Genomic DNA, 12,885 nt, shown 5'->3' with positions numbered 1-12,885 from the left:
GGGGAGCAACGATATTTCTTTTGCACTTTTGAATATTTTAAAGATATTGATAAAAATCTTGGTTATGTAATGGTTATTGTCTATGTTATCTTATGTCCAGTCATGAGTTTTACCTCTTAAGGAGGGTGCAAGTTATCCAAGCCCCTTTTACTGTATCCTAAGTAGCTTGTTGGCGGGTATTTGGAGAGAAAAATAATATATTATGTTTTGACATGATGTTCAAACCTTTCTTTGTTACGTGCTGTTATATTTGGAGTTGCATGTTTCTATATCAGAAGACTAGTTACATGTTGTGGTGCTGGCAAGCATAGAAAGGATCTTACTGGCATGCAGCGAGATGCCGTATGGCTGAATAGTTTATCTGGTGTATGTTTCAGGTTCAGTGAAGATGAACTACGCAGATTCCACATGGCAGCAAATGGTGACCTTTCAATCTTGGTCTCTTCAGTTAAGAAGACAATCCGTTGGAGGGAAACTTTTCACATACTTACATTGCAAGAACTTGAGAAATGGTCCCATTTGGTCTTCTGGCATGGGTTTGACACTACGCTTCGGCCTTGCTTAGTAATCCGTCTTGGACTCGCGTGCTCTAGTATAGCCCCTCGTGATAGACCTTGTTTTGGGCAAGCAGTAGGTAATTTCTCAACCTGTTTTATCTGACTATCAATTTGTTCCATAGTTATTTTCCTTGTAATAGTCCATCATCAGTTAGAGCTTGGTAAGATGGGAATGGATTTCTTGCTTACACTTTGCGATAGACCTTATTTTTCTATCATGCGGTCCATTGGTCCACTGTTACTTAATCTGACAGAAAACATAGTTTTCTCTTTCAGCAATTATTTGTTTAGTTCTTATCATTTACTAGAAGTTAGTTAGTTTTCTGGTTTACTTGCCACTTCAGAGTCATTTTCCTTCCTGTTTTGAGGTTGCAGTAGTGGCCACTAATCACTAGCATCTTTCTGTCCAGTTTCTCAGATTGACCATGGTATTATACATTTGACCAACGAAGAAGATCCCAGAATTACTGTTTTGCTGGATTGCCACGGGATTTCTCCATTCAAATTTCCGATGCAAATGATGAGGTCATTTGTCAACTTGGTTCAAGAAAACTACCCAAATCGTCTTGGAGTATTAATTGTTGTCCGTCTTCCTCCAGTTGTCAGAGTTATTGCACAGACTTTTATTCAAGTAAGATTACTATCTTTGCCCCATTACTCAATGCACACGATTCACATTTGTATAGCTGGCATCCTTGTCATTCTTGCTGTCTATCAATCATGTAATATACAAACCTCCATCATCAGCTACATCTGTTTTATGTAGTCAATGATCATGTCTTCGTGATATTTTTGGTTAGTGTGTTGTGATATTAATGTACATAAAAAAAGGGCAGCCCCAGTGCATGTAGCTCCCGCTTGCGCAGGGTCTGGGGAAGGGTCCGACCACTTTGGGTCTATTGTACGCAGCCTTTCCCTACATTTCTGTAAGAGGCTGTTTCCAGGACTTGAACCCGTGACCTCATGGTCACAAGGCAGCAGCTTTACCACTGCGCCAAGGCTCCCCTTCTGTGATATTAATGTACATGACTGCTAAAATTTGCAAGTCGTACTACCTGTCTCAGTATTAGGTTTAGTGCCCAAATTTGCTTGTCGCACTCTTCTATTGGATATTTTGCGGCCTCTCCCGTATTAAAATTATGTCATGTGTTTTTTTATACAAAACAGGGAAGTCTTGATGAAAGCCTGAATGAGCATTATTAATTATTTTGAGATGATCTAATAAGCAACTATCGTACTTACTATTCCCTTTTCAAATCCTGAGCAGCTCCTGAAACCATCCACAAAGCAGAAGCTGCGTTTCGAGGGGGAATCGTACAAGAAGACGTTAGCCGAGTTCTTACAGATTGTGCCAGCTTTTCTTGGTGGCAAATGCAACTGCTCACGATGCAAGAAGCCTCGCGACAGTTCACTAATCCAAGCAGGGGAGGGGAGCAGGAGCAGGAGCCTTACCAGCGCTGGCTCCAGATCACCAGTCTCGGACATGGACTTCGACGAGGAACTGGAGGAGCTTCCATCCCCTTACAACTGCGAGAACGCGATAAGGGCTGCGGTGGTCGGCCTTCTGATGGTGTGGATCTTCGTCGCGTTTCTCGCTGGGATGAACGACCCCCAGTCCATGTCTTAGCCTCCCGAGTCTCTGTCTCCCGACGGTTCATTGTCTGCCAGTGCCAGTAGCGTAGCGTTACTGTATGTTATTTCTTTGAGGTTGACGGTATGTTGTTTCACGCACCAGTTCTTCTTCCGAATTTCCTCTGCAAGCCGGCGTATAGTGTGGTGCTGTGCCGGCCGCAAGATTTATATAGTAGATATGAATAAAGTTGTGCGTGTATTCAGCATGGTTCACTCGCAGTGTGATAGGTGCTACTATCATCACCCTTTTCGGCGGTTGTTGCTAGGTGTAGTTTGCCAATGTAATTTTGTACTCCCTCCGTCCGGAAATACTTGTCATCAAAATGGATAAAAGAAGATGTATCTAGATGTATTTTAGTTCTAGATACATCTCTTTTTATCCATTTTGATGACAAGTATTTTCGGACGGAGGGAGTACTTCAAGAGTAAAACAGAGGATTGTAGAACTGTGGTGTTGCATGGAGTACAAGATTGCTGTTGCTGCTAATGCGCAACCATTCTCCTAGCCTTTTCAATAGTATAAACATAAGGATATGATAAGATTGCATAAGCAAAACAGAGGATTGTAAAACCGTTGGATCTGTAGAATTTGTGTTTGATTTGCTAGGAAAAAACATGAGAATCCTACAAAACAGTCAAATTAAGGTTAAAGCATATGCAAAAGGTAAGACTATGTTATTTATGGTCTTCATGCATAGGAATGTAAAAGAAAGTGGTTGGAGTTGATTGTAAAATTTCTTTGACTCAAATCAAAGGATATTATTTTTTTACGTTCTTCCTATGGTCCACTCCTTTGAATCAAGTGGATGAATAGTGTAATCTAGGCATAGGTAAATTTCCTACTCCTATGTTATTTCTCTACTTTTTCTCTGAATCAAAGGGCCCTTTGTAGGCGGTGGCAAAGTTAACTAGCGCATGGCGCCAACATGACAAGCTGCAGCGGGACAGTAGCCACAACGCAATATACCTTTTTTGTTATGACAAAAAATGTATGTTTTGATGATAACTCTACTTTATTTTGTTTTTTAGTATTGGCCAAAATGTTGACAGGTCAAATATTTTGGTAGCTTGCGGTTTGAGCTTGGGCTAAAACCAAACCTACGATGCTTGTTGGCCTAAAAGGAAGCGATACAAAGAGTACTGTGGATCTTGGTGAGCAACTCTTTACACAGTCTTACTCGTGCTACAACTCCAATGCATATTATGTATTCCCTCTGTTCATTAATATAAGGCATTTTTTGAAGGAATGGTGTTTATTTGATATATTTTTATGAAGAAAATGTAGTTGAATTGGTTTTTTTTGTGACGTCATCTGTTGTACACCGAGAGTGAAATTAGATTGTGTGCCCACACCATAGTGATACTAATATGTGTTTACGACGGATTTCTAGGGTTCACTTTCTACCTTAATCGGTTCACAATTTGAATTTTGTATTTCAGTCTTGTCATAAAAAGCCTGCCCATATTCTAAGCGATTTCGATGATAATTGTATCGGCATAACATGCATATATTTTTTGCGAATAAGCATACATGCATATTAATAGGTATAGCTCAATATCGTTAATATTCTCCATTTCATTCAAGCAAAAAAAATATGGAAGTGATACGTACATTCGTAAAACCGTGGCTTGCACCCTGTATGTTTTATCATATCTTTATGAGTCTGCTTATCACTCTCTTTCTCTATTATCGCTCACATTTGCCGCTCTCCCGTACCTATATTGTTCTTTCAAAACGGCTACAGAGGCCCATTGATGAAATCACTACTAGAAGGTGGTTTGGCATCCCACTTAATGAATGCTGGAAGTGGCACCATGTGACAACCACACATTCTTCATTCATTAGGATTGCAATAGTGGTCCCACCACAAGTAAGGGGCACATGTGGCTACACGGGACCGCGCGGGTGCGGATAAGACAATCATAAACAGTTAGGCAAGATATCCGATAGAACCAAAAAATACCATGTGCAAATCAAAAGAGGAGGGTGTCACAATGTTTCACGCAACGTGCGCGTACAATGACAGCCAATAGGCAACGAACTTTCATTGTGGGGCACGACAATTGCGAATATTTTTACGGCGATTCTTTGAGAACACATGGCGATTTCTTGAAAAACACACAGCAAATTCTGGCAAACAAAGAAGAACCTTGCTTCAAAAATCGCCGTGTTCGCTTGAAAGAATTGACATGCTCCCAACCACATAAATCGCCATGAACAAACGTTCGTCCTGCCATGCACCCCAGCGAACGTTCGTTGAATAACATTATCCAGCAAGAAACATCGAGAGCATGAGCTCAGTTTTGTTCGAAACTTGAAGCATAGTCAAACAAATCAAATTTACCGAGACAAAGCTTCAAAAAAAAAATTTACCGAGACAAACTCAGTAAATTTTTTAACTGCAACAAGTTCAGTGGCCTTGGTGCTGCCGTTTAACTCACTCGCTGACTAAACGAGGCAGGGGCACGGTTTTCTTCCACACAGCCAACCCTTTTAACCCTAGCAGGGAGGACTGGCACAGTACTACTACCAGCACCGGCCTTCTCCCACCCAAAACAACCATCCCCTCGCCGTCCGAGCGCCTCCGCGTGCCCGTACGCCGACGCCTCCTCCCTCGCCGGGCCGCTCCGCCGACGGCGGCCTCCCTCCCTCACCCACCACCGCCCCATCGCCCCTCGCCGCCAGATCCGTCCGCCCTCCGCGCCCCCTCCCGCTCGGGCCTCGGCAGATCTGCGCGGGCGGCGGCCCACCCCACCCCGACGCTCCCCCCCGAGCCATGGTGAGCCCCTTCCCCTCCCCTGGACCGTCTTATTCCTCGCGCGCCGTCGCCGTCGCCGTCCGACCCGGGGCGGCCGCCGAGTCTACGAGTAGTAGTAGTAGCAGGCATAGGCCTTACTGGAAATGAAACTCCCTGTTGAATCCTAGGTTTGAATTGGATATATGCTGGTAGATTTGGATACGGGTCTCCTCTCGGGCGCTAGAGCTTTGTTTGTTGATTGTCGCGCTGCTTATTTAGTGCACATTTTAACATTTGCAGCTTATCTTGTCTCGGGGTAGCGAAGTCGATGGAAACCAGGTTGCATATTATGATTGAAATATCTGTGTAACCATGGTGCCCCCTCTCCCTTGTCCCTGTAGTTTCTGGAGAATGGTGAAACCCATGTACCTCAACATGTATGGTGTTGGACGCACGCGTCTGTGTCCATGCCCTTTAACATGGGTGTTATTTAATTATGTTGGTAGACATGATTTTGCCTTCTCCCTGGATTTGTTTCTAGTCTGACCGTTGGAGTTCATTTTGAAATTCATGTGCTAGGATCAAGTTATGGTGAGTCCATCACCAAGTGCCAGCAGCGGCAGTGGCAAGAGCGCGGGTAGGGCCAAGAGCAGGAGCAGAAGCAAGAGCAAGAGCAAGAGTAGGAGCAGGAGCAGGAGCAGAAGCAAGAGCAGCAGCAAGAGTAAGAGCAGGAGCAGGAGCAGGAGTCGCAGCCGGAGCAGAAGCCGAAGCCCTCGGCGAGATAGGCTGCGCAGCGAGCGTTCATCTCGCCGCAGCCGTAGCCCACCTCGTCGTGGTCGTAGTCCTCCTCGTCGCAGTGAACGTCGTAGCTACAGGTGCGCACCTTCTGATGTTTTCTTCTTAGAAGCTTTTTTTTTCAAAATACATTATGCTGATTTAGATTTACATTGAACGTTTATGTTACCTAAAATATTCACTGGAATACCAACTGCAGCACAAGTTCACGCATTGTTGGCTGTCCGGTAGTGTTGTGCACCTGCTGATGTTGTCTTCTTAGAAGCTTGCTTGCAAAATACGTTATGCTGACTTGGATTTACATTGAGTGTTTATGTTACCTGAAATATTCACTGGAATACCAACTGCAGCACAAGTTCACGCATCGTTGGCTGTCCAGTAGTGTATCATTTGCCCGCTCTTCTGCACTGGAGTGGGTATTGACAATTCGACACACCATAGCTAGCACACTTGTGGAAAAATAGAATGATGAATCAACATGTTATTTATTTATTTACTTGTCATGGAAGTGTTAATATATATGTGAAAAATAGCTACTGTGCTTGTCTGATTTATTTAAGCATCTTTAGTTGGTCAACTGGTATTGGAGGCATGTTGGTGTTCTTTTTAATAGGTTTTAGTCTGACGAAGTTACTATCCAAATAGCTTTCATTAACTAAACCACACAGGGAAATGCATATCTCTAGAAAATTGGCTGCCTGGTTTATTTCTGGCAATGCCAATGGTATTGGTATATGGTGAATGAACCATGGATAATCTCTAGAGATATATATGCCTAGCACCCTTGTCTTCAAGTGTGCTACATGGGCTAGCTGGACCACCACAACCAGCCCCAGTTGCCTTTTATCTGGTCAGTCAGATTGTCAGGGTAGAATTTTTCAATTTTATGTGATTTACTTGCCGACGTCACTTATCTCTTCCTCTGTCAAGGCTAACACGTACCTTTTGGGTATCTCTCAAGTTTCTAGCCTGGATTCTGGGGAAGCTGTTAGATGGGTATCAAAGTCTCTCTCGATGGACTTAGGAACAAATTTGCTAGATATAGTAGGATTTGAATAGGTGGGACTAAGTAGAGTTGGGTAACTAATAAGAAACACATTATTATTAATGAATCCAATATTTTTCAACAATATTGCTCTGGTATCAATCTGAGAAACAACTGGAACTTGGTATCAGGAAGCATGAATTGAATGTGATGTTTCCATGTCCCTACAGTATGATGCCATAACAGGTCTGTGTTGTTTCTATAATACCATTAAACCACCCTCATTGCATTACGTTGTATGGTGTGGACCCCCCTCCCCCATCTATAACTTGTAGCACACTACTTTATAGATTTACTAAGGTGTATGTTACTGCTAGTACTCCGTAATCCACTGAAAAAGCACATCAAAGAGCAAAGCCTGAAGGGCATGTACAATGGTGCTATCTTTGGAGCGCCCTGTAGGATAAAGGCTGATGTGCAGGAGGGAGAAACCCAAAAAAGGCTTGCGGTTCCACCTTCCTCGCCCCTGCGTCGCTCCTAGGAGCGGCACGGGCGGAACCCAGTGCCGGCCCCACCGCCACCCCCATCCGCTCCCTCCCTCTCGGCGCCGCCGGCACAAGCCAGCGGGCAAAGCCCCCCGGCGGCCGATGGCTTTCCCCACGTGCGCAGGTGGTGGATGGGGGCACAGGTGCTGCGAGTCAACGGCTTCTCCGGCGGCCTAGATCCAGCCCCTGGCGGCTCTGGCTGCGTGGATCCGGCGGGTGGCTGCATGGGGGGCGGCTTCTGCTGCTCAACAACGGCCCCTCTAGCGGTGCGGTGGCTGCGGCAGGAGGTGCGGGCTAAGGCCCTCGAAGGCTGGCGGGCATGTCTCCGCTCGCGGGTGGCTGCACTGGAGGTGCGACGCGGGCGCTCTTGAGGCTGGCGTTGCGGATCTACCTTATGGGGTCGCGAACAAGGACCGATGCACGCGGGGGCGAGCGTGCATGGATGTGTTGTTGCTGCTGTAGCGGGGCGGATATGAGGCCGTGATGGCGGGTGGTGCTCGGACGCTAGGGTGGCCGCCCCGGACCTCTTCTTCGGCGACGGCGGCCGTGGTGGCTGCGTGGGTAGCGCCATGGCTGGAGCTCGGGGGCGTTGGTACTTTGCGGTAGCGTCGGCACTCGGTCGCATGAGGGACACTTGGTGCTGGCTGGTGGGTTGGCTGTAGCTGTTGCGAGGGGCGTCGGATCTGACCAGCCGTGGCTAGTTCTGACTCCTGCAGTGGTGATGGGGTAGCCTAGTCGGCGGCTCTGCGTGGTGCAGGTGGCGGCGGTGGGGCTGTTCTCATCGGTGACTCCGGGCTTTGGAGGCGGGTGGTTGTTCAGGCGGGCGGTGGCTCCCATGTGCCGTTTTGAGGGGACGGCTTTCGTTGGCTTCTCAGGGCGAAAGCCTTGCTCTGGCCTTGGCCGGAGCCAACGATGGTGACGCTTGTTGGCGCCACGCACCTTCTTGTAGGTGTCGTTGTTCGAGGGCCTACGATCTCTTCTCTCGCACTTCGGGGTAAACCCTAGTTCCAGGTTCCTGGAGCGGACGATGGCGGTGCTCTGGTGTCGTGTTCCTTCTTGGAGGCGTCGTTCTGGAGTGGCTTGGCTTGGACGAGCCATTGGCTCTGGTGGTGTGTGGCCTCGGGGCCAGCGTGGAAGTCTGAGCGGCGGCTCCGGATCTCGTCGTCATGGAGGGGTGTCGGCATTGGTCACGTGGGTGGCAGTGTCGTTGGCCAGCCTGGTGTGTGGCCTCGGGGTCAGCGTGGAGATCGGAGCGGCGGCTCCGGATCTGGTTGTTCGGTATCGGCTCCGGTTGCTCGGGTGACGAAGCTGGCGGCTCACCTGGTGTGCGTCCTCGGGGTCGGCGTGTGTGATTTTCATCTGTACGCAGGAGCGGCGGCTCCGAAGATGGTTGTATAGTGTCGGCTTTGGTTGCTCGGGTGGCAGAGCAGTCGGCACGCCTGGTGTGCGGCCTCGGGATCGGTGTGGATGCTAGAGCGGCGGCTTCGGTTTTGGTTGTAGGGAGTTACTCGGGTGACGTAGCGGGCGGCTCATCTGGTGTGCGGCCCCAGGGTCGGTGTGTGTGTTGATGGTGCCCTATTGGGGACGTGTCGTAACGGTTTTTGCCCGGGTTTCTATTAATTAACTAGGCAACTCTCTTCTACTACCCTTTTTAATGAATCGGGCCCTAAAAGACCGCGTTTCAAAAAAAAAGGCTTACGGTCTCTTAATTAAGAGATGATCTCTTAGCAACGATATCTCTCCGCACATATTTAGGTATATCTAGTTATTAGAGATAAGACTAAGAAATCACCCATTGTCCATATTTTATTTGCCATCTCTAGCTTACGTGGCGCGCTTAAGATAAGACTGCCTTATCAACCACTGTACATGCACACAAATCACTGGGTTCCAGTGGAATAGGGAAAATATTTATCTCGATATGCTCTTTGTTAGTGAGTTATGGAAATATTATACTTTTGTCATCATCATAATATATCTGTCATCCTTTGATGGAAAAATGGCCATGTTTAACTTGAATGATTTTCCAGGGATATTATTTGCAAGAACTGCAGGAGACCTGGCCACATTGCTAGGGATTGCCCATCTGCTTCTACCTGCAATAATTGTAATCTTCCAGGGTAAAGTGAACTTTCAGCGCACTCTTACTGTACTTGTACACCTGTACTTATTTCAACTTTGCGGGGATCAGTATGCAGTTCTCTCGATTATTGCTTGTCCCTTTTGGCTAATTTCTGCTATGTTATTGTTACCAGAAATGTATTAAAAAGTTGGGCCATAGCTCTTGTTTAAATATATCTTTTGTCAGGCACTTTGCAGCAGAATGCACTTCCAAAACAGTTTGCTGGAACTGCAAGAAGTCTGGGCACATTGCCACTGAATGCAAGAACGAGGCCTTGTGCCACACTTGCAGCAAGACGGGGCATATGGCGCGTGACTGTCCCGCCTCAGGGTCGAACGCCAAGCTATGCAACAACTGCTTTAAGCCGGGACACATCGCGGTCGACTGCACCAACGACCGCGCCTGCAACAACTGCCGCCAGCCAGGCCACATCGCCCGCGAGTGCAAGAACGACCCCGTCTGCAACCTCTGCAACGTGTCGGGCCACCTGGCCCGTGCCTGCCCGAAGACGACGACCCTGGCCTCGGAGATCCACGGGGGCCCCTTCCGCGACATCTCGTGCCGCATGTGCGGCCAGCCAGGCCACATCAGCCGCAACTGCATGGCGACTGTCATCTGCGACACCTGCGGCGGCAGGGGCCACATGTCATACGAGTGCCCCTCGGCCAGGGTCTTCGACCGCGGCGTCCGCCGGTTCTGATGGATTCGGGGGTGGCCCTGGCGCCTGAAGCACCCCGCCCTCGTTCCGTTCGTTGGTTGGTTCCTGTTTTAGATAGCTTCGGCGGACGACGCCGAAACCGTTTTTTGCTTGGTCGGTGCATGCCCTTCTTGCTCGCTCCCTGGGTGTTGGTTGTTGTGGAATGAATGTTTATGGTGTAGCTTTGTAACTCTGCTGAACTGGGCCGAGAAAGAGTCGTTTATATGAACTGCCATGGTTAGACCAGATTATTATATCAATGTGACACGCTTTCGAGTTTACCTGAGGAGCTCGTTTCGTTGCCGCGGTCTGCCTGCCTCGTGCTCTGCTCTGCTGAGTTGAAAGTTTCCGAGGGCTGTTGGATGCATATCGTGTTCTGGGGTTGCAGATGTTGACTGTCCTTTGCGGTGATGGCCTTCCTTGCTGTTTCTTCATACGTATTTTACATCAGGAACAAGAAAAGTTGGCTGCCTTTGAGATGACATCCGAGCACATGGGGCTCATTTGGTTTCTGCAGTTGGAATGAGGGATTCCAGAGGAAAGTTCCCTGCAGATGTATTCGGTTTGTAGGAAACGAGCACAGCAATTTTTCGTCGAAATACTGTTAATTTCCTTGGGCTGTTGGCAACTGCCATATTAAAAATCTTATATTATTCCCTTTTGGTGTGAAAATTGATTTCCGCAGCTTCATGATTTCAAGTGCGATTTTTTGGAACATGGGGAAAGAAATCCTCTCGTTTCTCACCAAATTCTTGTTGTCTGGTTATCTGATAAATGATTGGACCTGAAGAAGGGTTGCATTCACAGGCCCCAAGCAAAGCACTAAATTAATCTAGCGTACAAATGCTGAATGCTTTGCCTCATGCCCATTGCTTTCTCTCGGCATCATGGTCGCCATCAGCATCATATCCTATTTATATAGCACACACTTCAACTGTTTAACAGTCAAAAGATGTTGGTGCGGTGGGTAGAGCACAGCAACAGAGCTAACACACAACAGAAATTTCATCCGACAAAAAGACACGCTCGAGATCATATCCAACAGATATGCAGATAGACTGCCATGCTGAATTACACACGAGCCTTCTGACGAATCCAAACAGAACATTTAATTATTTATAACCGTAACTTGGAAGAACAGTGCAGTGCAGCAGCATAAGGCCCGGCATATCAATGGGCACAAGAAAAAGAACAGATTACATGATAGAGCAAGCCCTCCGTGGCCACACGGACCACGGGAGGAGGGCCTTTCGACACGGTAACAAAGCCACAAATCATCAAGAAAGTTTCAAGAGTCACACCGCCAAATCTATATTTGACATAAATCCATATTGCGAGGGCATTGGATGATCTGCCTTAGTGCGCGCGCTCCTTGATCACGTCGAGGCTCATTTCGCTGGGGTCGGTGGCCTGCATCTCGATCTGGATGCCGTCCAGGGTCCTCTTGAACTTCTCGTTGGTGCTCGCGTACGTCATCTTGCTCCTCACCTTTGCCGTGTCCGGGGACCTTTTCCGATTCAGGCACAATGCACCCCGTAAGCGATCAATCAATAAGCCTTTGGTTGATGTGAACTAACCATGCATGGAAATGAAAGGAGCAGAGAAGTACATACCAGAAGATATAGAAGATCCTGCTCTTGGGCACATCCTCCGGGGTGGTGAAGTCGAAGTCAAACACTGCGAATCGGCAGTCGTTCTCAGGGAGGGTCTTGGTGAAGTCCTCATAGGTTGCCTCACGCTCCCCAGTTTGGTCCACAATGACCTCCTTCTGGTTCTCCAGCCTGTAGGTTATGAAGCGGTGCATCCTCTTGGACTTGAGCTCCACGAACCTCAGCTTGCAGTCATCATGGATCCCAGCTCCTGATGAAGCGTTTGCCTGGGCGCATAAACAAAGTCACGATAGATATCATAGCTACACAGACAATGCAACCTCAATTCCACTTGAACAACATCAGACTCTAAGTAAGCATACAACTCAAGGAACCCCTTTGCGCTTAGTCTTCTATTACTAGATAATGGAAGAGAGCACTACCCCATAGGTGCTTGAAGCCAAAATTCATTACAATGTCATGAACTAGGAAAGGAAATGCCAAAGGGCTCAACATGTCACAGTCCAACAAAAGTTGAAATCAGGAGCTACATGTACTAATTTTTGTTAATCTTGTGCACGGCAGACAGTTTTCACTTGCAACCACCTGAATCAGACTTATCCATCAACTTAACACACACTACCAGATCTCTCTCTACCCTTGTTCACCATAGTCTGGAACATGGATTAGTGATCTCTTGGAGACAAAACTGGCGCTCAATAGGTTGTAAATCATGCTTTGGTGGCCCGGTGCTAGTGCTACCCACAGATGCACGGCATCGTCAACATGTGCTGCTAGATAACAGGCAGCAGATGCATGGTGGCGGCACAGATCAGCTGAGATTCCATGGACGATACATCATGTGGAGCCTGGATCTACCGATTACAAGTTGCTAAAAACAAGGATCCGAGGGGCCAGCCATCCCCGCCTAGCGAAATCTCGTGGTACCGACCAAGACGCGCGTTTCGCCCAAGAGATTCGCGAGGAGAGCAGGACGGGTCTCCCACGATCCGACCGCTGGCGACGCAAAAAACAGAAAAAAAAAGGAGGTAAAGCAAGGGACGACCCCGGTTTCCTCCGATCCAGGCGTCCGGGCCAGTACTCCTCTACCGGCGGCCAGATCGACCGACGAGCGGAGGAAAATTGAACTACGGGGAGGGAGAGCACGCGCCGATCTGCGGGGCAGGCGGCGAGATCGGCGCGCGGAGACCGCAGACCCGGCGCG

General features: G+C 47.9%; 3 protein-coding genes across 3 annotated transcripts in view; 2 read left to right on the top strand and 1 right to left on the bottom strand.

Moving 5' to 3' along the window:
* LOC119312521 (SEC14-like protein 1) overlaps window positions 1-2,446 on the top strand; it is a 6,246-nt gene extending 3,800 nt beyond the window's left edge. Inside the window, exons 5-7 of the mRNA XM_037588259.1 lie at window positions 378-634; window positions 968-1,188; window positions 1,825-2,446. Coding sequence (XP_037444156.1) covers window positions 378-634; window positions 968-1,188; window positions 1,825-2,184 — 838 coding nt within the window. The 3' untranslated portion in view covers window positions 2,185-2,446. The remainder of the gene's footprint in view (window positions 1-377; window positions 635-967; window positions 1,189-1,824) is intronic.
* A 2,260-nt stretch (window positions 2,447-4,706) lies between these two features.
* On the top strand, window positions 4,707-10,352 carry LOC119312520 (cellular nucleic acid-binding protein homolog). Its single transcript, XM_037588258.1, has 4 exons — window positions 4,707-4,969; window positions 5,507-5,802; window positions 9,283-9,372; window positions 9,561-10,352. The coding sequence occupies exons 1-4, from the start codon at window positions 4,967-4,969 to the stop codon at window positions 10,072-10,074; spliced, it is 903 nt and encodes a 300-aa protein (XP_037444155.1). The 5' UTR covers window positions 4,707-4,966; the 3' UTR covers window positions 10,075-10,352.
* Window positions 10,353-11,158: 806 nt separating this feature from the next.
* On the bottom strand, window positions 11,159-11,965 carry LOC119312518 (actin-depolymerizing factor 4-like; the record flags this gene model as incomplete). The annotated part of the gene is made up of 2 exons (XM_037588257.1): window positions 11,159-11,578; window positions 11,685-11,965. Coding segments are annotated over 2 exons (432 nt in total), but the record flags the coding sequence as incomplete, so codon positions are not given.
* Window positions 11,966-12,885: the final 920 nt, after the last annotated feature.

The sequence above is a fragment of the Triticum dicoccoides genome, chromosome 5B (assembly GCF_002162155.2).
Source record: "Triticum dicoccoides isolate Atlit2015 ecotype Zavitan chromosome 5B, WEW_v2.0, whole genome shotgun sequence".
Taxonomy (NCBI): Eukaryota; Viridiplantae; Streptophyta; class Magnoliopsida; order Poales; family Poaceae; genus Triticum; species Triticum dicoccoides.
Note: the sequence above shows the minus strand (reverse complement) of the source record. Positions and strands in the feature narration are given on the sequence as shown.